This window comes from Choristoneura fumiferana, chromosome 2 (assembly GCF_025370935.1).
Source record: "Choristoneura fumiferana chromosome 2, NRCan_CFum_1, whole genome shotgun sequence".
Taxonomy (NCBI): Eukaryota; Metazoa; Arthropoda; class Insecta; order Lepidoptera; family Tortricidae; genus Choristoneura; species Choristoneura fumiferana.
This window is the reverse complement of record NC_133473.1, coordinates 5,601,498-5,627,741: the sequence shown is the minus strand read 5'-3', so window position 1 is coordinate 5,627,741 and position 26,244 is coordinate 5,601,498. Positions and strand designations below refer to the sequence as shown.

General features: G+C 35.4%; 2 protein-coding genes across 4 annotated transcripts; one reads left to right on the top strand and one right to left on the bottom strand.

Annotated features, from left to right (window-relative positions):
• Positions 1 to 5,587: 5,587 nt before the first annotated feature.
• On the bottom strand, positions 5,588 to 22,198 carry LOC141441355 (phospholipase A1-like). Of its 2 annotated transcripts, none has more exons than XM_074106071.1 (6): positions 22,096 to 22,198; positions 20,890 to 20,983; positions 20,201 to 20,358; positions 19,696 to 19,944; positions 19,239 to 19,584; positions 5,588 to 5,690 (listed from the first exon to the last, which is right to left on the bottom strand). In XM_074106071.1, the coding sequence occupies exons 1-6, from the start codon at positions 22,136 to 22,138 to the stop codon at positions 5,597 to 5,599; spliced, it is 984 nt and encodes a 327-aa protein (XP_073962172.1). In that variant the 5' UTR covers positions 22,139 to 22,198; the 3' UTR covers positions 5,588 to 5,596. The 2 variants fall into 2 exon arrangements, with proteins under 2 accessions (XP_073962172.1, XP_073962182.1); XM_074106081.1 differs by lacking the exon at positions 5,588 to 5,690 and adding an exon at positions 18,655 to 18,954.
• LOC141441365 (uncharacterized) lies at positions 11,886 to 16,536 on the top strand. Of its 2 annotated transcripts, XM_074106101.1 has the most exons (3): positions 11,886 to 12,245; positions 12,697 to 13,508; positions 15,298 to 16,536. In XM_074106101.1, exons 1-2 carry the CDS (start codon positions 12,065 to 12,067, stop codon positions 13,491 to 13,493), a joined length of 978 nt encoding a protein of 325 aa, XP_073962202.1. In that variant the 5' UTR covers positions 11,886 to 12,064; the 3' UTR covers positions 13,494 to 13,508; positions 15,298 to 16,536. The 2 variants fall into 2 exon arrangements, with proteins under 2 accessions (XP_073962202.1, XP_073962193.1); XM_074106092.1 differs by lacking the exon at positions 15,298 to 16,536 and having other exon boundaries at positions 12,697 to 14,598.
• Positions 22,199 to 26,244: the final 4,046 nt, after the last annotated feature.

The following is a 26,244-nucleotide window of genomic DNA, read 5'->3' as shown; positions in this document are numbered from 1 at the left end:
AGCACAATCGATTCCGATAGTTTAAAAAAATGACCCAAAAAAATACAGTTTAGTCACGTTTTTTTGATACAATCACCTGGCGACCAAATTGACTCATAAAATTTTGTACGAAAAAATTAAATACATTGAAAAGAAAAGGGTACGCTCTTTTTTGGAAACGCCCATTTGGCTTTTAACGTGCGTACCGTGCGTACTACATCACGACCCCGTGGAATGTAGTAAAAATGGAAGTATGTTATTCTTGAGATCCAGCTTAGGTACATAATAATATATCATCCAACTTCATCCAAATCCGACCAATGTTATTAAGTGAAAATAAAAAACATAGAAGCACATACACTCACAAACTTTTACATTTAAAATAATAATAGAATCTTTAAAAAGAAAGAAATACCTTAAGTTTAAACTGGAACTTAAAATACCTATAAGTTAACTAGTATCAGTTTTATTTATGTTGCAATTGTTTACACTATCTTGTTACTGTATTTTCATATGTTTTATGTACTATCAGCCAAATAAGGTTCTTTCAATTTTTAAACAAGTTTATATCAAATGAAAATGTCGCTAAAGTCGAACTTTCAAGTTGACAGACAAGTCTATTGGCATTATTATTTTTTGACATGCAAAACGATTATCAACTTTAGGTGGTAAGACCACATAATATTTGGCTGATGGTACAATAAAGAGTTACAATATAATACAATACAATACAAAATATTCTTCAAAATACTAATTTCAAGGGAATTCAACCAATGAAGAAAAGCTTTCCAAGTCAGTTAAAGTAATTTGACACAATTTTATTCGGAATCTTACCATCAGTTATTTTGAACGTATCTGTACATAAAAACTTTAAAGGACCATAACATTAAAGTGACCTCAGTAGTACTTCCACAATACCTAGAGAACGAAATTTGGCACAGAGATAGTATATGTAGTACCCACGTAAAAAAAAAATATAAACCTGGATTTCAAAGTACTGAAGAATTATTTGTCTCCTACGCTTAGCTTTTTATGGGACTTCACTTATTTTTATAAGCGAATCACCTCAATCGAGTCTTGGCACGTTTTTTACAAACATCTTGGGGTACTCATAATTTTAGAAAGATTCAAGGCCGCGAAATGTCATCAATCCACTTCAGCAAGGCAGTATTACATGGGCAGCGCAGAGCTCGGAATACAGCGAAGAAGTTTAGCCTAATTCGTCCTCGCTGCCGCAGTACTGTCATAGTAATATTTTAAGCAGTACGATATTTAACTTGCTCAATTTTTTCCCTGGCATTTTAGGTACGCGCCCGCAAAACGCACGAGCACGCAAAGAATGAGAGGACTTGAGCCGTATATAGTCCTCGCGCGAATGGTAGTGCGATTTCGTGTACCATTTAATTACTTCGCAGGTTCAGGTTTCCTCACGATGTTTCCTCCACCGTAAAAAATTAATTCCAAATGTGATTTTGGCTCATAAAGTTTGCAACGTGCGAGCCCAGGTTGGAACCCACGATCCTCTACTTCAGAGGCCATAGGTCTAACCACTAAGCCACCAAGGCTTTTAACTGCTTAAATGTATAAAATAATATAACAGAAAATATTATTATTTTACTGTGGCACATGAGTCTGTCAGCGCACTGGGTCGCTCTGGGCGAGTTGTTGGTTGTTGAGGTCAATGAACACACAAGATGCTTCCAAAGTACTAATAACATGAGCCAAGGCATTATTTGTTATTATATTAAGTACTAGCTTTTGCCCGCGGCTGCGCCCGCGTGGAATTCAGTTATCGCGCGCTGTTCCCTCGGGACTGTGCATTTTGCCGAGATAAAAAGTAGCTTATGCCACTTTGGGCCCATAAAGTATCTGTATGTCGAAAATCACGACGATCCGTCGCTCCGTTTCAACGTGAAAGACGGACAACATACAAACAAAAACATACCTACAACACACTTTCGTATTTATAATATTATAGTATGGAAGTATGGACTTAAACAAGTGACAGTTTATATCTCAGGAAACTTATCACTAATGATAAATTATGACTATGCGGGATCTTGCGCAAAGCAAAACTAATAGACAGGGAGCGAAACTTTGATGAAGGTGACGTCATTATGACGCAAATTGACATATAGGTGTTTTTATAAAATAAGTACTGGCCGTTTTCAAGTGTCAATAAAAATCCGTAAACTAAAGAGGCAATAAGTGTTGGTGATTATCTATAAACTAGGTAAAAGACTCTGTATGATGCTTGATCGTTCACACGTACTCTCAACGTTTTCTAAAACCGTACACCAAAACTACTAGACACTGGCATCCTGATGCTCGATTCTTACTCGACTCACACGGCTTCACCGGCATCAAAGTTCGCTCCTGCTAATCGATCTTACACTAAGCAAATATTTTGTTGTCTAACAATAGTGAAATGCTAAAGTGGCAAACAAAATGCTATTAAAATCACAATAACTGAGATGAGATGCGGATTATTAAATAAAATCATGCGCAAAATACATTATCCGGGTTCTGCCGCAATTGGTAGAAAATTATTGTTTCCATTTTCTTCCTCTGCTCCATAGATGAGAGTGTGTATATGCTCTATGCACCGCCATAGAGTAGGGCGCGCGCGGCGGCGGTTGGATAAGTGGCAAAATACTTCTCATTTCAAATTAAACTATCATCCAACTTTATAAGCTCAAGCAAAAGAGGTAAGACGATTAATTTTAAACAAATCTCCAATAACCGCTTGCTCAATCGCTACGATAGCAATTCACCGTCAATTTCAAAACATCAACCATACGCAAAAGCCCGTGAAACCAAAAAAGCGGATATTAATTTTATCCGACCTTCCATTTTGCGGGCAACACCTGCCCGGCTGTAGCGGGGAACAAATATTCACGGGACGGCGTCCATTTGTTGTATGTTGCACCCGGCTGCACTAAATTTGGTTTAAAACTTGGTTCTGTGCCTCACCTGGCATATTATGAAACTTTTCGCCGCGGCATCACATGCTTGGTGATTTATAAACCAAACGAATTACAAACTTAAGTATACTGAACCGCATTTCTACCGACAAATTACTTGCATATCTGACCTTTTGATTTTCTTGTAACTCGAACTCGAGTATTTTTTCGTCTTAAGGCTCAGTGTCATTGGTCGATAGGCCTTAATGCGGGGAACGGGAGCCTCCTATAACGCATGCCATAAGGCCATCGTACGGGAACCGTTTCATTGTCGATAGGAGCGCATGCGGGATACGTGAGATCCTAACGCATGTCATATAGGCCTGTATTTGCGTGGCACTAGTCGCTATGCCGCCTGTAGGGAGTCACCGCACGCGCTGTATATCGGCCGAGTTATCGACTTATGAGTTCCACTAGTTACTATATTGTCTGCGGGAGACACCGCACGCTGTAGGTATATCGACCGAGTTATCGACCAATGAAACTGAGCCCTTAGTCATTACGCGTACAGCGCGTGCTCCGTCACTCCTTACAATATACCAGCCACCGCTATCGTCGACATGTACAGAATAAATTTTATTCTCTTTGGCAGTTGACATTCGAAAATTCTCCGTGCACTCTGTTGTGTGGTTGATGGGTCGGCTGGTAAGGAGACATAATATTGTGTTCTAACTCGAGTGTCGTAATTACATTGTAAATATCATTTCATTTGCCTACTTAGTCTCTGCCTTTACCAGCCGACCAGCCGTATTTAGCTTTCAACGCTAAGTAAACCTCACAGACCGTATCTCTCTATGTGCAATCCCATAAAATGCCTGCGCATGCGTTAGAAATCCTACTCCTCAAGCTAAAGATACATCTGATCGGAGCCATTTGCTTTGGAAACCGCCCGCTCTCCCAACATTGACCTATGCAAATGAAGTACATCGGCTAATAGACGGAACCTCAAGATTAATAATGACCTGACATGCTACCGTGAAATCGAAAACGTGTTAGTATTCGCATTGATACTAAATACCAACACATTACCGAAGTTTAGCAAAGGTCTCGAAATCACGTTAAATTATTGGACTAAAATCCATTATATTATTAAAAATCCTAAACTATACTTATACTAATCCTTATTTTTGATAATATATTAACTAGTGGTTATCTGCGGCTTCGCACACGTAAATCATTAGAGCCAACACCTGAAGATTTCGGGATTTTAAAAATCCCGTTTGGAATTCCCGAAAATTAAATCGTGGTTTTCATTGACGTTACATTAAAAACAATCGTGTAAAAATTTATGACTCTAAGCCAGCGGTTGTTGATTCGAGATTTTATCCCTGTCCCGTGGGAATATCGGAATAAAAAGTAAGTTATCTTTTATTCCAGATGTCGCATCTACATACCAAATTTCATGACTCTAAGCCAGCGGTTATTAGTTCGAGATTTTATCCTATCCCGTGGGAACATCGGGATAAAAAGTAGCCTATATGTGTTATTCCAAACCTCCAGCTACCTACATACCACATTTTCATGACTGTAAGCCCAGCGGTTGTTTATAAGAGATTTTATCCTATCCCGTAGAATATCGGATAAAGTATCCTATGTTTTAATCCAGGTTGTAACTAAAGCCATCTAGCCGTTTCAGCAGCGAAGAAGCAACAAACATATTCATTACAAACTGACTCACAAACTTTACATTTATAATATTAGTAGGATTTAGATGAAATTCGGCAGGCGATAGAGGAAGGGTTTACAATACAATACAAAGACTCTATTGTACACAGAAATAGTAAGCGATACAGAAAAAATACACAGAATAAAAAATACAAGGTAAGCAATAGGCGGCGGAGTTTACTAATGTTCGGCGAATAACGTTTGGCAACCTGTTTCATTCGGGTGAGAGGAAGGATAGAGGATAATTTGACCTGAAAATTTTAATACTTCCTGCAGTACCTGCCTATGTGTGTGTGTGTGTGTGTTTTGTGTGATTTGGGAAATCCTACTTCCTATAATATTATAATGCGAAAGTTTGTAAATCTGTTTTTTTTTTTGTTACTTCATCACGTCTAAAACCACTGAACCGATTTAGATTAAATTCGTATACAGATAGTTTGAATCCCGGAGAAGGACATAGAATAGATTTATCCCGAAAAATTGCATAGTTCCGCGGATAGCGGTAAAACGAATTTGGCGTCGGGTAACGGCTAGCGTATATATGTTCCTAGATTTCCAGAATAACCATAGGCTATAAAGTTACTCGTATTCCTTAAGTTCAAAACTCTAATTTTAGGTGTTTGGATAATGTAATTTTGGTCGTCATCATCATCATCATCATCGCGTCTGAGCCGTGGACGTCCACTGTTGGAAGATAGACACATAGACTCCAGTTGCTTCGATTGGCAGCTGATTGGATCCACCCTGAACCGCGGCTTTAACCAGGTCATCCCTCCATCTCGTTGGTGGACGTCCTACGCTGCACTTGCCGATCCGCGGCCTCCACTCGAGAACTTTTCGGCCCCAACGGCCATCTGTTCTCCGTGCTATATGGCCATGCTGCATGGGGTATGGTAATTGGGGATTAACCAATATTTAAACGAGTGATATATTGTTTATATCACAAATGTATTTGTATCAGGAATCGACGACCGGAACATTTGCAAGTGCTATGCAGGCAAGACCCTCCACTGGCGCCTCGGGTCTGACAGAGGGATTCGCAGTCCTCCCTGCAGTACGGCTCCATCTTTATACATGCTGTATCTGGAACAATAACAAAGACGACATTATTAACCGTATAACCCAATGATTAAGCTTTGTGTGCCCGGTTTCGATCCCGGTAGCCAGCAGCCGCAGTGTGTGTGAATGTGTCGAAGACTAGTACCTGAGTCATGAATGTAAGTAGGTTTGTTTATCCAGTTGCCTTGCCATAGAACAAACTATGCTTAGTATGGGACTAGGCGAACTTTGTAAATTGATTAACTGAATCAGGAATAAAATTGATGATCCATAACTTCTGAAGAAAAGTAGCTGATTTTATGCGAAACCTCTTATATTAATTTAAAAACCGCACTAAATAAAGTAGGTGCCTAAAGTACATTACATTCGTAGATTAACTGTTTTTTAAGCTATAAAGTGGGTCAACGAATTGTATTACTCAGTTCCAGTAATTTTTGTTGGGCTCATTAAATCAGATGGGTTAGGTAGCAATATTGTGGTTAATCTATTTTAATCGCACGTTACAAAAGTATTTTAATGTTTATTCCCATTTGTGCAATAAATAAAAACTAAATTAAAAGAGACAAATCATTGAAAAGTTTAAGAAAAATGTCTTGACCAGGTTACAATTATAACATTTATAACTAAACAGAGAAGAAAAACTTAACAGTAAATAAACTATACATTAAAATGGTATACGAGTACATATACTTATAGAAGGGCATGCATTTATTCCACTGGTGAAACAAAGTTATAATTTTAGTCAAATGTTAGAAAGGAAATAATCCCTCCTTTCTAGTGGCAGCTAGATTAATAGAACACAATATACGTATAAGAAAAATTCAAATAATATAGATACCTTTAATTATTATCACAAGCAACACAACCAATAATAAGAAATTCACTACAGTTTTCATTTGCATAACCATAACTTGACACGCCTGAAATGCAAATAAAAGGTTTTATGGTGTCGAAGCAACGATAATTATTTGCACTCACTCAAGCACCCTATATCTTCATAGTTATGAGCAAGACAGAAACAACCGATAGCCGAACACGTTGTTTATGCACACGTTTTTGCACTATATGCGCAATAACGAGAAGTTAATAACCAATCAGTTTTTTAAACAGGAAGAAATATCTGATAATGACGGGTACCCAATTAATACCGAAATAATACACGAAAAAACATAGATATTAAAGAAAGAAAGAAAGAAAATATTTAATTGCCAACAGTACAAACAATACAAGACAACAATATAAACAATACAAGATAGTAGTCTGTCTGTAAAGAGGGAGTAGTAATTCATTTAAATTATGTAAAATACCTAGCTGTCGCGCGTGAGTCCTTCTGCGAAGAATTCCTATATCGCTAACCATCTTGCACGCAAGAACTATGCAATTTACCGGAATAAAAACTACCTTATTATGTCCTCCTCAAGGTCTCAAACTACTTATCTCCATACCAAATTTCTACTAATTTGATTTGATTGAAGCGTGGAGAGTAAAAGTATGTATAAAATAATACTAACTAATGTTTTTTTTCTTCCTTTACAATGCTTTTACTTCAGACACATATACGGTTTGCAAACCGTAAGTACGAGCATAATTCATACATTTGATTGAATTCAAAGTTATACATAATCATGGGAATCCCAATGACTACTCATTCAAGAATTAAAGTTATATAAGGTCATAATTTATCGAATCAGGCGTTACTTTGCGGAGGTCCATATCAATGAACTAAAAGAATTTCCTTGCTCACCAGATCTCTGGTTGAGTTCGAAACGCGTCAGTGTGGTGTGGTGGTGGTGATAGATGAGTTTGTGTGATTTGTGTGTGTTCTTACAGTGTGGAGGAGGGGGAACTGCATGAACACGCATATTTTACATAAGCTTAACTATCATAAGGTAGCAGGAGAGCAAGAAAATTCTTTTAGGTCATTTATATTAGGTAATTAAAAATGCCAAACGCATTGTTTAACACAAGTTATGCAAATATCCACAAATTCACTGATTTTCAAAACTGCATAACTAGGTAGTTACGCTTTAATGTTTACTGTATTTTGAAGCGCTAAATTAAAAAACCGTTCCGCATTTTGTTAAAAGATTTACGAGCACAGAGTTTTTACAACGAATCCCCAATAGATTCTTGATAAACTCCGACTTTCATGTTAGCACCTTTTACAGCGATGTTTGCTTTCATATATGAGAGACGGTTGTGAAATTTTACGTTTTACTGAAATCGTTTCATACCATTCTGTTTGAAATAGAAGCGCTCTACTTATTTGCTATCCACGCAGCATAGTTACCTACTTCGTGTAGAAATTTTATGATAATCCCACTGCTTATTTGACTATTATACAGAAAAAAAATATACAGAAAAAAATGTATTTTAAGGAAAAATCAGATCAATTTTTGTTAAAAAATAATCGCATCCATAGATTAAAAAAAAAACTCACACAAAGCTCCGAAATCAAACCTGGATCTTAAACAAAACTTGCAATAAGTACCTATTTTTGTATATCGAATTACGCTCAAATCGATGACATGAATTCTTAGAATATAGTTTTCTGTATGTTATACTGCCGTCTTAATTCAAAAGGGCCCATGACAGTTTTATAGAATTTGAGGAAATGGCGATTTTAGTTTTTAGCTCACTGCACTTCATAAAAAATATTCAAAGGTTACGAATTCTTAAAATATAAATTTATTTATTTATTTATTCCAACATAAAATTACAGCATTACAGTAAACACCATTGCGCTGTAAAATTCAAATTATACAAACAAACACATAAAATACACAGAAAAAAAAAACAATAAATAAATACAGGTATAAACCATTTAGTCCGGTTCTACATAGTTATTTCAGTTGAACACAAGTACTTTCAGAAATGATTACTAGGTAAGTACAAATTCTAAGAATTGTAATACTGTAGTTTTTCAATGTCTATTCTTTATTAATATCATGGGATTATCTAATTAGTGCAATGAATTCAATGTTTACAAACTCGTAAGACTTCATTATTAAATCTTCTTTTAAGTAGGATACATCTACATAAATATATATGAAGCAATATTATGTTTTTGTAAGTAAGAAAATAACATTATGACTCTATTTTCAGCCACAATATATGTATCAAAACAGTGACCTTAAGATCTAGAAATTTAAAACGTCATACCCTCCTACACAAAATTTCATGGTAAAAATTACAAATCGTCCGCCTTTGCAGATTTATTTAAAACATCTGCTGTAAATTTAAATATTTAGTTTCTACGATAAAACAGTCCGTTGAGTTGACTATTAAGTGAGTTAGTGAAATCCATGGGGAATTTAGTTTTGCGCTTAAAATAGTAGGTATTTTGAATTGATTGGTTATATCGAAAACCCTATTTGCATCGCATTCACTTGATTTAGTAGATTCGATATGAACGTCATGTTCTTTTCACACTCCACCTAAATCTTCAGAGTTAGGAGTTAGATAGGTATAAGTTTTTGGTAAAATAAACCTTTGTGTTACACTCTTTCTTTCTGTCTTTACCTACCTGCATCTGTCATCCTATCTACTTACTTACTACTTACTTACTTATAAAATTTTAAATCAATTCAGTCGCGAAAATTACTAAAATTTAGCTTATAAACATATCAATACCTACAACTAACCTACATACATCGCAAGTTCAATTAAAACCTTATAAAACACGAGAAAATTATGTCAGTCATTCTTTCGTTAAAAAAAAGGAAGGTATTAACGCCAGCTGTCTATTGATTCCAACAAAAGAATCAGTAAGTAGAAATTCCGGCACGCGTGTATTTTAACTTCTCGAGTCGGGTTAAAAGGAGGCTCAAGCAACCCCGGGGGAAATCTGAAACTGTCTCGGAACAGACAGCTATGCGACTAGCTATTCACCCATCGGCCTCGCTAACCTTTTCTAAATCCGTGATACTATCTTCTTCATTCAACACGCGTGCAAGCAAAACAGAAATAGACTTCTACCGGATATTTTTAGGTAGGTAGCCAACCATCTATTTGTACCTATGTATTCTCAAACAAAGAATGCAAATCAATGGTATAATTCTAGCAATGTTGTGCAAAAAAATTGTTATGTTAACGCTATTACTTCAAATATACGATTTTTACGTCTCCAATCTTGTAAAATATTTACAATTAATACTGATTGTTTAAATTTCTCAAACTCAGTCCCGATTAGCAAGTTGATGATTTAATTATGCAAGTTGTTACTTTTTTGTTACTCAACTGCAGTTAGCAGTTTTGATTGCCAATATAACGCTTTTTGTCAAACTTAAACCTCGAAAAATGTATATTTTTAACCGACTTCAAAAAAAAGGATGTTATCAATTCGGTTGTTTTTTTTATGTTTGTTACCTCAGAACTCCGTCATTTATGAACCGATTTGAATTTTTTTTTTTCGTTAAGCACCAAATCAGGATCTGATGATTGGATCCTAAGGAAATTGGAGGAACTCTTGAAACTATAATCATTCAATAAAGATTATTATTATTATTGTAGGAACGCCTGTGGTAATTTCGATTTTTCTCGATTATTCTATAAAAATTGAATGAAAATTAAAAATGTGGTCTGATAGAACTCTTCTTAATATATAAGTTGATGTGTCTACTCCAATAATTATTCCTTATAGACTTTTATTTTCTTTAAAAACAGTTAATAAACATGAATTCGTTTTTAAAGAATATAAAAGTATCACGAATAATTATTGGAGTAGACACATAACTTATATATTAAGAAGAGTTCTATCAGACCACATAAATAATTTTCATTACATTTTTATGGAATAATCGAGAAAAACTGACAAAAATGCAACGTTACCAGCTCAGCAGGTATAAACGCTCTTAAGTTTATTATAAATAATACACCACAATATCTATGCGCACAACACTGTCTATGTGCTCACGCATAATCCACTGACCACTGACCTTTCACGCCTGGTAAAGTCCCTTATCGTGGCGTCCTGTATAATACTAAAATCGGTCAAGTGCGAGTGCGAGCGACTCACGCATTAAGGTTCCGCACCTCCGTACAAAGTTTTTAAAAAAAAATAGTTCAGTAATATTTTTTTGTAAAAAAATCTAATACAAGTTTTTTTGTTGGCGGTACTTTTTGCCCCTGGTTATCAAAGTAGGTAGTCGTCAAGAATCAAGTGAGACCAAAATCGATGCGGTCGTGTCGTTTTATTACAGAGTTCCTATGGCCAACATCTTACTTCATCATCACAGATCAGCTCTACGTCATAATGATATTGCATTGTCATCGGATTTATACATGCATGCAAAATTTTAGCTCAATCGGTTGAAGATATCCACTTCAAATTTAAGTTGAAATATTTAATATTTTAATATTTAATTCGTTTCAGTTTATATTTAAAATAATAATTTGTGATTTTTATAAATAAATTTTATATATTATATAGATATGGATATTTTAATATTTTATTTAAATTATTTAATTCCACCTGAACAAACATAATTAGTTACATTACATTAAAAGTTCATAAAAACATATCACCAAAATGTAAGCACTAGATGCAAGTATTTTGAATAAAGAACAATTTCAAATTCTCATCCTCTTTGGCTGTCGCCCTGTCGGAGGCTGAATAGCGCTTTAGACTCTTGCCATGCGCCAAATAAAAAAATATTGGCTGAACGTGGTAATTCGGCCGAACGGCGCGTACTTATTATGAATTTTACTCTTTCACCATCATGGAACACTATGCAGCGATACGGAGTGTCGCGCCAAGATTCACAACATATAAAGTAGTTAAAAAAGTAACTGGAACAGTTTGGATCTCCGGTGACAGGTAGCGCCGTCCTCTATTCACTTTATGGTTGTTGTGCCTAAACGTCACAACGTATTTCCAAAATTGTTACAATTTATTTGTGTTTTTGGAAGTGTTAAGTAGTTAATTATGTTTATTTCACAAGGTATTGAGTGCGGAAACCTAGCAAAATGTGCGCGTATCATAAAACATAGCAACAAAGCCGTTCGGCGCCTACGGATCAGTAAGAGGTTATTACTGTATAGGTATCGATATTGATTCAAATCAGGTATGTTACTTACTCTTATGATATATTTAAGATGCAATTCTACAATTCTGATAAACTGAGTAATCTTGATATTGTGGGTTAATGTTCATGATCATAATTATTGGTTGTTCACTTTTTTTGTGTATCTATCGACCTCTCAAAAAAAAAAAAAAAAAAAAAACAAACAAACAGAAAACCGCGAAAATTCGCGCCCTTTTCCCGGTAATAACGGTCACTCAACGTTAATTGTCTATGTACGCTACTCATCATTCCTTCCTCGAAGTTCCTTCTTTCTTTTATGCTCGCTTAGTGAATCAAGTGTGTGTGTAAACCTATAAGATTTATCTTTAAAAAATGAAGAGGGCAAATAACTCGTCGGATGATGAAGAATCGAAAAGGAAAAAGATCAGAAGATATGAAAGAAAACTTAACCGGCTTAAGCAAAACCTATCTGAAGATTCGGAAGTGCAGCACCAGCCCGGACCTAGCCAGTCTAGCTTCGAAGAACCCAAAGACAACTACACTGAGGAGACAGGTGTGTAAATATGAGTATGGTAACTAGCAATAGGCCTCCAAATCCCTCTATTTTTATAATGCTTATCTATTTCTTTTATGTTTCTCAACAGTCTTAATAGGTGTCTAAATAGCACTATTAACTTATAATAAAAATTATCTTGAACCAGAAACATGATATAGCATAATGGTCTTAAAACTTTTAGAGCTGGTTCCATACTAGAGGCCAGACATGACCAGTTAAATATAATGCATTAGTGCATACACAGTCCTGTGAAAAATTCAGAGGGTCACCATCTTAATTTATGGTGTATTGGTCTCATATATTTTCATATTTTTAGAGCTGACTCGTTACAGGGCAGACTGAGACTATTATTGGCCCAAAGCCTTTGTTACCATGGCCAAGTACATCCCTTCCTTTGAGTCATAATCCTATTCGAAACACAATAAGTGAATAATTGTGATCATTACAGAAATTCAAGCCACGGACGAATCACTGCCAGAGGAGTTTCTGCTTGCCTTAGGCGAGGAGGGCAATATATCTGAAAAGATTGGAGACAGCATCCGACAAGAACTTGTAGACAGGTGGGAAAACATCATGAAGACAGGCATTTTTAAGGAGAAGTGGACCTCATTAACTGAGAAATATTTAACACCAAGCAATTTTCCCAAGGCCATTGCGCCTAAACTCAATTCAGAGTTGGTTGCTGCTCTTTCAGAGACTATGATTAAACGTGACAAGAAATTTGAGTACAGACAGAACCTGATCGGAAAGATTCTTTCATGTTTGGGTTCTCTATTAACTGATATAATGAAGGGGAACCTGAACAGTCTGAAACTCATAGAAGGGATTAATGACTCTGCAAAAATTCTGTGTAATATGTATTATTATGACAATATTGTCAGAAAACACCTGGCTTTAAGCTCATTACCAGGCAGTGTCAAACAGGCTATTGCTAGTGCCCCAACAGATACCTACCTACTGGGAGAAAATTTAAGCGAACGCTTAAAAGCAGCCAAGGCAATTGAAAGAAATGGAACATTACTTCAACAAAGTAAACAACCTGCTAAAAAGCCACCTCCAAAGACAAATTTAAACTGGAAAGGCCCGTCTCAGAAGTTTCCTCAAAAGAGCAACAGGGCAAGAGGCGGGCCCCGGAACCAGCAATACCAACAGTACCAGCCAAACCAGCCTTACCAGCCACACCACCAGCAGCAGCATCAACGCCGTCCAGCTTCCAGGCCCCAGCAGCCCAAACGTCGTCGCTAATGGAGGTGCAGGCAGGTAGTTTAGCATATTATTATCATAATTGGCAACTGCTTACAAGTGATGAAGTCATTTTATCGTGGGTGTTGGGTTATGAAATTCCTTTTAGCAGTATCATACCCATTAGAAATAAATTGGATTACCATCGCCATTGGTCAAGTAATGAATCTTATAACCTAAGGACAGAGATTGTTAAATTAAAGAAAATGGACGCCATTTCCGAATGCTCTTATCAAGAAGATCAGTTTCTGTCACCAATTTTTACTATCCCAAAGCAAAATGGAGAAAATAGATTTATCTTAAATTTAAAACAATTGAATAAGTACATAACTGTCCAACATTTTAAACTAGAAGATTTACGCACAGTGTGTAAACTACTAACTAAAGATTGTTTTATGGCGACAATCGATCTAAAAGAGGCATATTTTTCAGTTAAAATTTCAGAGAATAGTAAAAAAATTTTGAGATTTGAATTTGAAAATAAACTTTACCAATTTAATGCTCTTCCATTTGGACTTTGTACAGCACCATATGTGTTTACAAAAATATTGAAACCAGTGATATCCTACTTAAGGCAACAGAACATAATTGTATCAATTTACCTTGATGACATAATTTGTTTTAGCGAGGACTTCCAAACCTGTTACAGGAATATTCGTGAAATCTGTGTACTATTGGAAAGTTTAGGATTTGTTATCAATACAGAGAAAAGCTGTCTTCTTCCATCTAAATGTTGTAAATATTTGGGTTTTATAATAGATTCCAAGAACATGATGATGTCCCTACCTGTATCCAAAATAAACCTTATATCAGAGTCTGTTAAATCTTTCAAAAACAAAAAACAGTGTAATATCCGAGAATTTTCACAACTTTTAGGCCTCCTGAACTCTGCTTGCCCCGGTATAAAATATGGGCCTCTGTATACAAAATTGTTAGAAAGGGAAAAGTTTTTAGCACTTAGACAAAACAAAGATAACTATGATGCACGTATGCATATACCAAAGTATCTACACTCAGAGTTCAATTGGTGGCTTAGCAACCTTAGTTTATCTAATAATCCTGTTAGACAATATATCTATGCTAAAGAGATTTTTACCGACGCGTCACGTTCCGGTTGGGGGCAGTCTGTGAAACGAAAAAATCAGCTGGTTTATGTACAAAAGAAGAACAAAAATGTCATATAATTTTTTTAGAACTGAAGGCAGCTTTCTTTGGTCTAAAATGTTTAACCACGGACTTATCTAACTGTGATATACTTATAAGAATTGATAACACCACTGCTGTATCATATATTAATAGAATGGGAGGGATTCAGTACCCTCATTTAAATGGTATTACACGCGAAATATGGCAGTTTTGTGAGGCTAGGAATATATTCTTATTTGCATCATATATAAATACAAAGGAGAATATAGAGGCTGACTTCCAGTCAAGGAAACATACAATAAATGGGAACTGTCTGATGATGCATTCCAGAGTATAATTGTAGAGTTTGGGGAACCAGACATTGATCTTTTTGCGTCACGGACTAACAGTAAATGCAAAGTTTTATTAGTTGGAAAAAAGACCCTGATGCTATAGCAGTTGATGCCTTCACTGTTAAATGGTCAGAATACTTCTTTTACGCCTTCCCGCCTTTTAATTTGGTATTAAGAGTTGTACAAAAAATCAAAATCGACAGAGCTACTGGCATTTTAGTTGTCCCTTACTGGAAAACTCAGCCTTGGTTCCCACTATTTACTGATTTGTTACAGGCACCTCCAATTATATTTCAACCAAGTAAAAGGTTATTATCCTCACATTTCAGAGATCATCATCCATTATACCAGACTCTTACCCTGGCTGCAGGTCTGCTCTCAGCGAGGCGCTGAAACGGAGAGGTGTGCCCCACTCATCAATGAATATTATGTTGTCTTCGTTAGCGCCCAGTACAATAAAGCAATATAATACAGGCTTGCAGTTGTGGTGGAAATTTTGCTCAACTCACAATATTGTACCATATGAAGGTTCAGTACCGTTTATTTTAACTTTTTTAACAGTACATTTTAACTCTGGAGCCTCCTATGGCACCTTGAATAGTTTCAGGTCAGCTCTATCACTGCTTATGGGACCAAAAATAGGCATGGACGATAGGATTAAAAGATTTTTCAAAGGAGTATTTAGGACAAGGCCAATGAGGCCTAAATATAGTACTACTTGGGACCCAGGCACCGTACTTAGCCTATTGTCGTCCTGGTTCCCCAACGACCTATTAAGTATTGAAAGAATCACAAAGAAACTAGTTACTCTTTTAGCTTTAACAACTGGACATAGAATTCAAACCTTATCACTAATTAAGTTAAATAATATTGTTTGTACTGATTCAGGCATTACTATTAATATATTAGATTTAATAAAAACTTCAAGACATGGTCGTGAACAGCCAATTCTAAAGTTATCATACTATAGTCAAAAAACTGAGATTTGTCCTGTACATACTGTTATCTCTTACATTAAGTTGACAAAACGTAACAGGAAGGACATTAATGATCTGATTATTACTTACAAGAAACCTTATAAAAAAGCTTCAACTCAAACCATAGGTAGATGGATTAAAGGTACTATGCAAGAGGCAGGCATAGATACTAGCATTTTTTCTGCTCATAGTACTAGACATGCCTCTACCTCTGCCGCCTTAAGGGCTGGTATGACAGTGGATGCCATAAGGAAATGCGCAGGTTGGTCTCATAATTCTAGTGCGTTTGCCAAATTCTATAACAGACCCGTGTTAGAGGGTACTAATAATATAAGCAATTTAATTTGTGATACTCTAAGTACATAAGTGATGATTACCTTAAGTATTTTTCTTAGATTATTTTATCTAATTCTTATGATTGTTCTTGTTTGTGATTAAAACAAAACTTTATTAAAATGTTAATAGTATAAAGAAGAGGCTTTAAGAATAGCTATCCTTATGTTTATTAATGGAAATAAATATGTTGATTTTATTTCTTCTCTTTGTGTTTAATTAATTCACTCTCAACCCTAGCTTTAAACATCTGCATAGTGTTCCATGATGGTGAAAAGAGTAAAATTGCTAAATTAAACGAACTTACCTTAAGTGAAGTTCTATTTCAATTTTACGATCTTCACCATCATGGAACAACCCACCCTGACCCTTTTTATGTTTTTCTTCCCCTTAAGTTTTAGGGTTGTTCGTGATGCTTTAGACTAAAGTGAATAGAGGACGGCGCTACCTGTCACCGGAGATCCAAACTGTTCCAGTTACTTTTTTAACTACTTTATATGTTGTGAATCTTGGCGCGACACTCCGTATCGCTGCATAGTGTTCCATGATGGTGAAGATCGTAAAATTGAAATAGAACTTCACTTAAGGTAAGTTCGTTTAATTTAGCAATTAGTGAATAAATCTTAACCTGATTTTAAATTTTGACCTTGTAAAAAAATAGTGTTACTTAGTGGATTATAGTGTTACTTAGTGAATTATAACGGACATTTTTTAGTGTAAAAACATTAAATACAGCGGCTGTGAGTGCTTTATTGAAGTTGGCTTTTGTGAAGTGTGTGTAGAGTGTGTTGGAGGTTTGTGGATCATAAATTGTTATTTAGTCTTAATGCTGCACAAACAAAAAAATAAACCACGGTCTTAGAGACAATTATTATAATTATCGAAGGTTTTATAAAAAAACACTAATAAAATCGCAAATTAATAAGTAGTTAAACATTAAACAACATAGGGTCACGGGCGTTGCCCCTAGCAACTGACGGCCGTCATCTTGGCAGCCTAGCAATCAAAAACCGCTGAATGAAACACGTTTCTTGTATGACGACTCCCTTTAATTTGTAACTTTATTTTATTTTTAGTATTTGTTGTAGTCGCGGCCACTGTAATACATAATCTGTGAAAATTTCAAGTGCCTAGCTATTACGGCTCAAGAGATAGAGCCCTGTGACAGACGGACAGACAGACAGACAGACAGCGGAGTCTCAGTAATAGGGTTCCGTTGGCACCCTTTGGGTACGAAACCCTAAAAAGGCAAGGGATTGCATATTCGATTTAGTCGTGTTAGGACACAAGTTCAAAAATGGCGCTCAAAATTCTTTTGTATTTAACATTCATGCGCGTTGTGAATGCTTCTGTTATAGTGAATGTTGTTGAAACAGAGGATGGTGAGATTAGCTAATTTACTTAATTATTAATGTTTAAATATTATTTATTCGTGCTCAAATTGGTCTAAACGTATGTTGTGGTCATGAAGATTTTGTTAACTTGAAAGTCTTGAAATGGACTCAGAATACACACTCATCTATGAATGGACTGAACGGTGATCCTGCGATAAATATGTTTTATTATTTACTTTTTATTTTGTTGTATTTGTCATTCAATTTCATTCTCTCATCTCTGTGTTTGTCTTGCGCAGTGCCTTAGTGTTTAACAGTTACGCTGTGTAAGTTTCTTTGAAAATGTATAAGTTAATGTCATCTAATTTTTGATATTTTTTGTGCTTCGGTTTGATAAACATAAACTTATATGTAAAACAGCCAATGATAATGAGTTACCTGTTTTAAATTATAATGGATGACCTGTCGTTTCGTCGAGTTTTATTAAGCAGATTTTTGTTTTGCAGACAACTATTTGACAGACCTTTCTTTTGGCTGAGTAACGTTCACTGTAATTTCGTTACGCTTATTATTTGTTTTGAAACTCGGGTAAATCCAATTCTGTATTTTTTTTTTTCAATTTTCGTACACGCAATTTGCAAAGGAACAATACTTATTTTTCTTAGTAAATTAAACATATTTTTTAAGAATCTTTAGATATTTCATTTCTGTCCAAATACTTAAAACTAACTCCAAAAACTACGTAATGCTACGAAAACCCAATATCTTAAAACAAAGAACATAACATTCAATTTTATTTTATCTGTTGCCTATCCTTAACCCCAACTTAGCCATCTCAGGCATCTTCAATTAATTTTGTAGGGTGCTTTAGTTTCAAACAACATTTATGATTTATACTACAATAGAGACCTTATGATGCAAAGTTCCAATTTATCACTCAAAAAATGTTAATGATATTGGTCTGGAATTATTACAGGCTGACTTTTTGCTTTGTGGCAGTGGCTTATCGACCTGAAAGTGAATATTCATAAAAACAAATGGATATTTGATGTTTCAGTTTATTAGTTCAACAAAAAGTTATTAAAAAATATCGATGCATGTATGAGGAAATTATTAAAATACTGACATTAAAATATCTAGCTCAGACATGAAAATTGATTGATTTAAGTATTTGGATACAGCTACTTATCAATTATTAAATAAAAGACAATGGAGAAAGAAAATTTGTGTGAAATTAAGAATATGAAATTTGCAAAAAAATAATTAAGAAGGCGCAGGGCAATGTATATTTTACACGTTGAAAGGATAAACTCTGCCAGTGTTAACTCGGTAGATACCCTCCCTGAAAAAGAAAAAAACTATAATTAGTAATAATAACTTTGTTCTGAAAAGATAGAAGTTACTACTCTTCAACCGTAAATGCAGATTATAACTCGGCAAAAAATATTTACTTCTTCTAAAAGAAAAGATCATATTTTAACTGGGAATGCAACATGGTATTCATTAGGGGCAAAAGGCTATTCTGAATGACTAATTAGCTCTAACATAAAACTTCTGTTGAAGTTGCTTCGTATACCTATTTGTTGTCTAGAATGGATTGTTTAACCCATTTAAGAGTTTACTCACCCGGCTTTGTTCAGAGCATTGGTACCCAACATTACTGCAGGGAAGCCCGTGCACCGGTTCCTGGTCATATCAGCAAGGGTTTCACAACGAAGACCAACCAAGTGACCACCAGTATCTAGAGTAGCAGCAAACACATGCCAAGCGCGGTCGTGGTTACATTGGTTGTTAGAGCAGCCCGGTTGGGAAGTACCAGTGTTAAGGTACAAGTCTACAGTGCCAATTTGGTCAGCAATGCCCAAAGCTCTGACACCTAGGTAGTCGGAGTGAACTACCTCCACGTAGTCAGCATCGGTAGCTCTTAGGCGGCGGGAATTAGCATCCCATTTTTCACCAGCAGGCGAAAGACCTGTAAATACACGCTTTTATAACAATATCATAAATATTAAATCGACATATTACGTATACACCAGTGCAAAAATCGTAGATCAATAATTAGCAATTTGAATAAAACGCTCACCAGTAATTTTCTTCACTCTAGCACGTGGATCCCTGCTAACAATGCCAGCTATGTGTGCACCAATATCAAATCCTACGATATGTACCAATTGCGGGCTTATTTTTATCTCTGTCACCATTCGGCTTATAAGAGATATAATATCATCAGCAACGAAGGGCACGGAGTTGAATAGTGTAGTGTAGTCCAAGTTAGCTACAAGAGACCAGTCCACCACAATCACTGCTACGGATTTGTCGCTGTAGATGAAAGCTGCAAACAAATAATATGATTAAATAATATTATTCAAATCTCCTCCTTCTTTTTTTAGTAACCTCACTGCATTCTGTATTTCAATTTCAATTATTATTTTTTTCGCAAAGAAACTCCAAGCATATGTATATAGCTAGCTCTCTCTATAGCCCGTTGCGTGACTCTGAGCTTCAGTAGTGGAGGCTGATGGAGTTTAGTTGAAGCAAATTAAGTATCAGATGTTTTACATGGCTATATCTTGTTAAAATTATCTTACAGTTAACCAGTGTATTGGTAAAGTCGCTGAAAGAAGCATCATTGCGGCCGTGGATAACTATGGCCACAGTCTGCGTCTCTTCAATAAGGTCTAACTCATCGATAGCGGTTTGAGTGTTGTCCAAATACGTATAGCGAGTTCCATTGGCTCCCTCGTCCCTGTAAATGAAAGTTAATAAAAATGTATGTTAATGCCATTTTCATAAAAAGTATATTTGTGGAAAAAAAAGCAAGAACTACCATCAATTTCGTAGTCTAAATGACGTAAACAGAAACATGTCGACATGTCTGTCCATCCATGCACGAGTTAACTAAGAAATTATAAGAAGGTACTAAAACGCTGTAATTTGGCATGGTTGTATATATTATACTTAATAATTATGCCGACGGAATAAAATCTGAGAGAACAAAGTTTGTACAAACATTTTTCGATTGAAGGATCCATTTGAAGAAAATTAAGCCTTAAATTTATATACTTGTACACTCTTCGCTGTCTCTATTGCGGGTTGGCAAAGATTATGAAAATAAGTATCTAATAAATGATTCTGACACATTATGTATTTACCTTATTTTAGCATAATTTTTGCAATTTTAAGATCTTGTTTTCCAATATTATTTTTCAGGATATAATTTTAAGACTGTAAAAATACCAACAAAAAATGGTACGCTGTGAGTTCTTGGAGAACTTACCAATAGTGTACGTAGTATCTGTTAAGACCTCCTAAGAAGCGAGGTTGCACAGATTGTCCGTTAACTTGTACGTCTTGGCTTTGACATACTTGAACTGAAAACATACAAGTAAATATGCTGAAATTAAACAATGATTGCCTACTCGTAATAATTTTGGTTCAGAATCTACTGATTGATTCCCAAGAGGAACATATGTTCGAATGAACATATTATAAAATATTTGTATGCCGAAAATGTATCTGAGTAGTGAATTATTAAAATACATATCATATGTATATACTAAGTATATGGAACCTTTAATTGTTTCATGAGCATGTATTATAGTGAATTACTATAAATAGTTACAGATGTATGACGATTGGCGAGACCTTCTTTTTTCTGACAAAATCTCTTAAAAAATGGTTGAAGTGTTAGTTAGCAAGTTAAACATTACTGAAGCAGCATATTTATTCAATTAGAGTGTTGATTGAGTAATTCTAGATAATCATGCGAAAATACAGGTTCATCTTTAAATAGAAAGTGACAATTATTTTTCTCGTCAGTACATAATCTAATTTCTATGCATAAATGCCACAGATAACTGCAAAGTCATCTCACTAACCGACGATACATTCCTCTTTTCGTACTCATTGCAACAATGACACAGCACATTTGCAACTTGTAGTCACTTTGCCTATTGCACTAATACTCTCTTATCAAGACCTAGTGGATAGTTTATTTTCACGGTAGGTAACTAATTCCTATTAATATTATTAATACGAAAAAAATGTTTGTTTGTTCACGCTTTCAGCCGATCACGATGATATTTGGTATGGAGACAAGTTGAGACCAGGGTCTCAAAAGGACATAGGACAATTTTAATTCAGAAAGAAATTATATTTCCCACGGGACGATAAATTAAAGTTTCACAATCACGAGCAACAGCTAGTAATTTGGAAATGTACACCTCACTCAAATTACGTTTAAGGGTGAAGCCAGACGAGCATAATTTGTGCTGCATTCGGTTATATATAAAAGTCCAGTTTGTGTCACACGGCGAATCAAAGTGAGTTGTACACATTGTATGAAACTTTAAAAAATTACGCTCGTCTGGGTTCAACCTAAATGAATTAAACTTCACGGATATTATCTATGCTTCGTCATAGTCTTCATTGCGAAAATTGTCTTAATTATTAAATATCAATTTAAGATGATAAAAACACTTACTGAAGCAAACTGCTGCAACGAACACCAGACTAGCTCGGACCATGTTTTCTCTTGTCTGTCAACTGCTGAATACATAATACTTTCACAACGAAGCTTTTATACTCGAATCAATGAAATGATAAAGTTTGATTATCTGCTAATCAAATTGGTCATTAATTATATTCAATAATTGGCGGAACATTTCTTTTGATTTTTTTATCGGTGCAGGGGATTCACCTATGATTGTTTTTATTATACAAGTACAAATACAAATACAAATATTTTATTTATCCATTAAAAGTGCTTATTCTACTTACATTCTTTTTGATTATAAACATGGTAAAATCCAAAGGCAATTAAGCGTCAACTGACCCCCGTACTAGTGTAAACTGTATCACGGTGGGTCAGGATTCACCGTCCTACCGTTAGTCTTAACACATTTTTAAACTGCATTCCTCCACATGCAAGGTAACAAACATAATCTTACGATTAAAGAAATATAAGATTGCTAAAGAGATCGCGATATCAGATATCTATCAGTAATCGTGAAATCTTGTAATAAGTGGGTAGCGTAAACTTAATTTAATTATTCTAAAAGAAAAAAGGGAGGACAAAGGTTTCCGAAAGACAAAACTGTCTCAAAACACAGACATTCATTGCCCCGGAACGCATATTTGCCATAATTAATTTCAGATATTGCAAAATATTCACAAAATTATTCTAATTATAAATAAACCCGCGTAGCTCACCCAAAAACTATGAGATTTGACGTTTCGGAGACCTCACGCTACACTAGCGCCTCTAGTGGCGAATTCATATGCGATAGCCCTCATTGAATCGTGATACACTGTAGAACCATTTGAAAGAAAACTTTATACTAATATCGCAGTACTTGACAAGGATAATCAACATGAGGCAAACAGTTCAACAGTCCATTACTAGGGACAAGACGTCAGACTAACGTCGCATATTATTATTACACCAATATTTTGGTTTGTCTTGGTTCTTAATGCCCTAATGTAGCGTGGTTTTATTTCCATAAACTACTATACTAGTACTACTATACTAGTTTTTGCCCACGAATTCTCCCTCGTGGAATTTGGTTATCGCGTGCTGTTCCCTCGGGAACTGTGCATTTTTCCGGGATAAAAAGTAGCCTATGTCACTATCTGGTCCAAATACTATCACTATGCCAAAAATCACGTCGATTCGTCGCTCCGTTTCGACGTGAAAGACGGACACACATACAAATACACAAACATACAAACACACACACTTTCGCATTTATAATATTAGTATGGATATGGATTTACCTAACTACAAATACACAATATTTTTTAATAGATAACTACCCTGCCACTAGCAGCTTATTCTCTTCTTTGAGCGTTAGTGTCCAAGCTTCGCAACCGAACATCAGGATAAATGACAGTTTTTTTAGACGCGAATCTTGGTTCTCTGCATAGTAGCTTGGAGCAGGCTTAGCCTAGTGTGGAACCAACGGAAACCCTTCTTGTAATTTGTTTTTGCTTTTAATAAACCATTCTGATTTTGATTTTGATTTTGATTTGAATGTTATAGGAGAGACCAAGGCGTCCGTACTCCGGTGGCTCGGGCACGTAGAAATGTTGGGAGAGGATCGAGCCGTGAAGAGAGCGTACTTGGGACGACCGAGTGGACGTAGGCCGGTTGGTCGTCCCAGGTACCGCTGAACTGACAAGGTTCTGAAAGACCTTTTGGAGCTTGGGGTCGAAGGCTGGCAAGCGTGGCGTAATCAGGTGTTGGAGGCCAAGACCTACTTTGGGTCACTGCGCCCTGATAGTAAGTAAGTAAGATTTCTACCCTACTAAAATCACATGTTTTGAAATAGATACTTACTTAAAATTTTACATACCTCCTACCAAAATGTTTTACGAGTAGTGCTAGTGGACAGTTACGTTGAGGGCAAAGATATCCTTACACTTTAGTACCTTGTCACTGTATCATCATCATCATCAGCCCAGCCTATATACGTCCCACTGCTGGGCTCAGCAGGGCTACTACGAAACTCGAAACTCGAAGTTCGTGTCGTACCGTCCCTCTAACGCTTATATTATTTGATACGAGTATGAGAGGGATGGTACAATACGAACTTCGAGTTTCGTTGTAGCCCTGCAGGCCTCCTCTCGGAATGAGAGGACTTGGGCCGTAGTTCCGACGCGGGCCCAGTGCAGATTGGGAACTCCACACACACCATTGAATTGCTTCGCAGGTTTGTGTAGGCATATCACTGTATGCCTTCTGATAATTTTATACAAAGGTCAAACATGAAGTGACAGCGACAAGGCAAGTGTAAAGATATATTTGACCTCGACTGTACGGAGAAAGCTCTTTACAAATTGGTCGTTGGTGAAGGATCAGAAGTGAAACTTCATGACAATTTCTTTGGGAAAAATAGTGTGGTGATTTCCTTTGCCTTCAGTGGAAGTAGAGTACAGACTCCGGAGTTCGTAGTTGGTAATAGACAACGCTGCCGCCTACTGAGATCCGGTCCTTTGGTCGCCATTTACGACACCCAGAGATTTACGGCCCAATTTACTACCAAGGAAATTTAACTATGGTATAAAATTTGGATAAAATATAACGGTTAAATCATTAAATCACTTTTTGTTTTTGATTCGTCAATCACGTGACTCACATTTTTTGCAATAATAATGCCACGATAATAATGTCACCTTGCGGAAACAACCTTGTATAATAATAAACACAAAAACAAAAAAAAAGATCAAAATCAGTCCGATAGCAAATTTATTACATTTTATAACTAAAAAGTCGAAAATGGAATTCCCTTTCGATCGAAGAATACTATTTTAAATATCGATCGGATATGCAAGATTATCATCTAGATAAAGATTTCACATCAAATGATTATTTTTGCTTTTTTATACAGTCAGGTTTACATTAACAATGAAAATCGCTTAAAGATTACATTGAGGCGATCAGTTACACCTCGGAGCAATATTATGGCCTCGCGTTGTAATGTCATTTACACATTTTTTCCTGCATGTGTAAACTGGGTTTAATTTTTAGACAATTAGGTTAGTGACATTAGGTTATCGGATCACTACTGCGCGTGTAGTGTCTGCTCAGACTACAATGTTTACTAGACGCTAAAAATATGAGCACTTAATTACTTACTACATTCAACTCTAAGCTAAGTAACATTTAATTCGGGTTCAAAAATTCTTATAAATATATCCAATCTTTAAAAAAAAACTTTAAATTGGATTAAATTTATGTAACTTAAGTTTTAAAATACAATACGATTCCCTCATTTCCTTGTTTTTAAATCAAATTCTGTTTGATTTACATTTTAATACCTACGTGATATACTTTAGTCTGATTCAAGGAGCAGAATTTCTCATAGCAAAAATCAAACGTCAAAGGAATTGAACATAAGTTTTATCGACTATCGATAAATATTTCAGTAATTAATAAAACAGAAAATAGTAGGTAGTTTTAAAATAGCGCTTTTTAACTAAGTTACAATTAAAATATAAAGAGCTTGAGCTGCTTTAAATTAACTTTACATTTAGAAAAGTATATTGTTGAAGAATCTTCATTGTAAATAAGTAAGGGATGTTTCTTAATCCATTTGTCAATGGTTTTTCTTTTAGGATTAACCATTTTAATAACACGGGAATGACTTAGAAAAACTCAAGCGACATAAATGTCATAATATGTGACGTTGACGCGATTTATTTTATTTTAATATGGAGATGAAAGTCGCTTATCAAAGAGGTCAAATGTTACAGAATAATGTTAAATGCGATAACAAGAAGAGTCGATTCGATAACATCGATAACTGGAATAGTCGATAAAACTTATGTTCAATCCCTTTGATGTTTGATTTTTGCTATGAGAAATTTCGCTTCTTGATAATCAGTAGGTAAAGATTTTATTTCATAAAAATTTGATAGTATTTAGTATTACAATAACTCAAATAACGCTATAATAATACTTTTGGGCCCAGCCTAAATTATCTATTTTAAATTGAGTTTGGATGCATAACATTAACGGTATTCTTTTAATTACGTGAAATTTTAGGCTAATTAAATCGTTTAGTACATAACCTATAGCTCCAGGGATTTATTTTACAAGTCCTCATTACTAAGAGTCTGAAATAAAAAATAG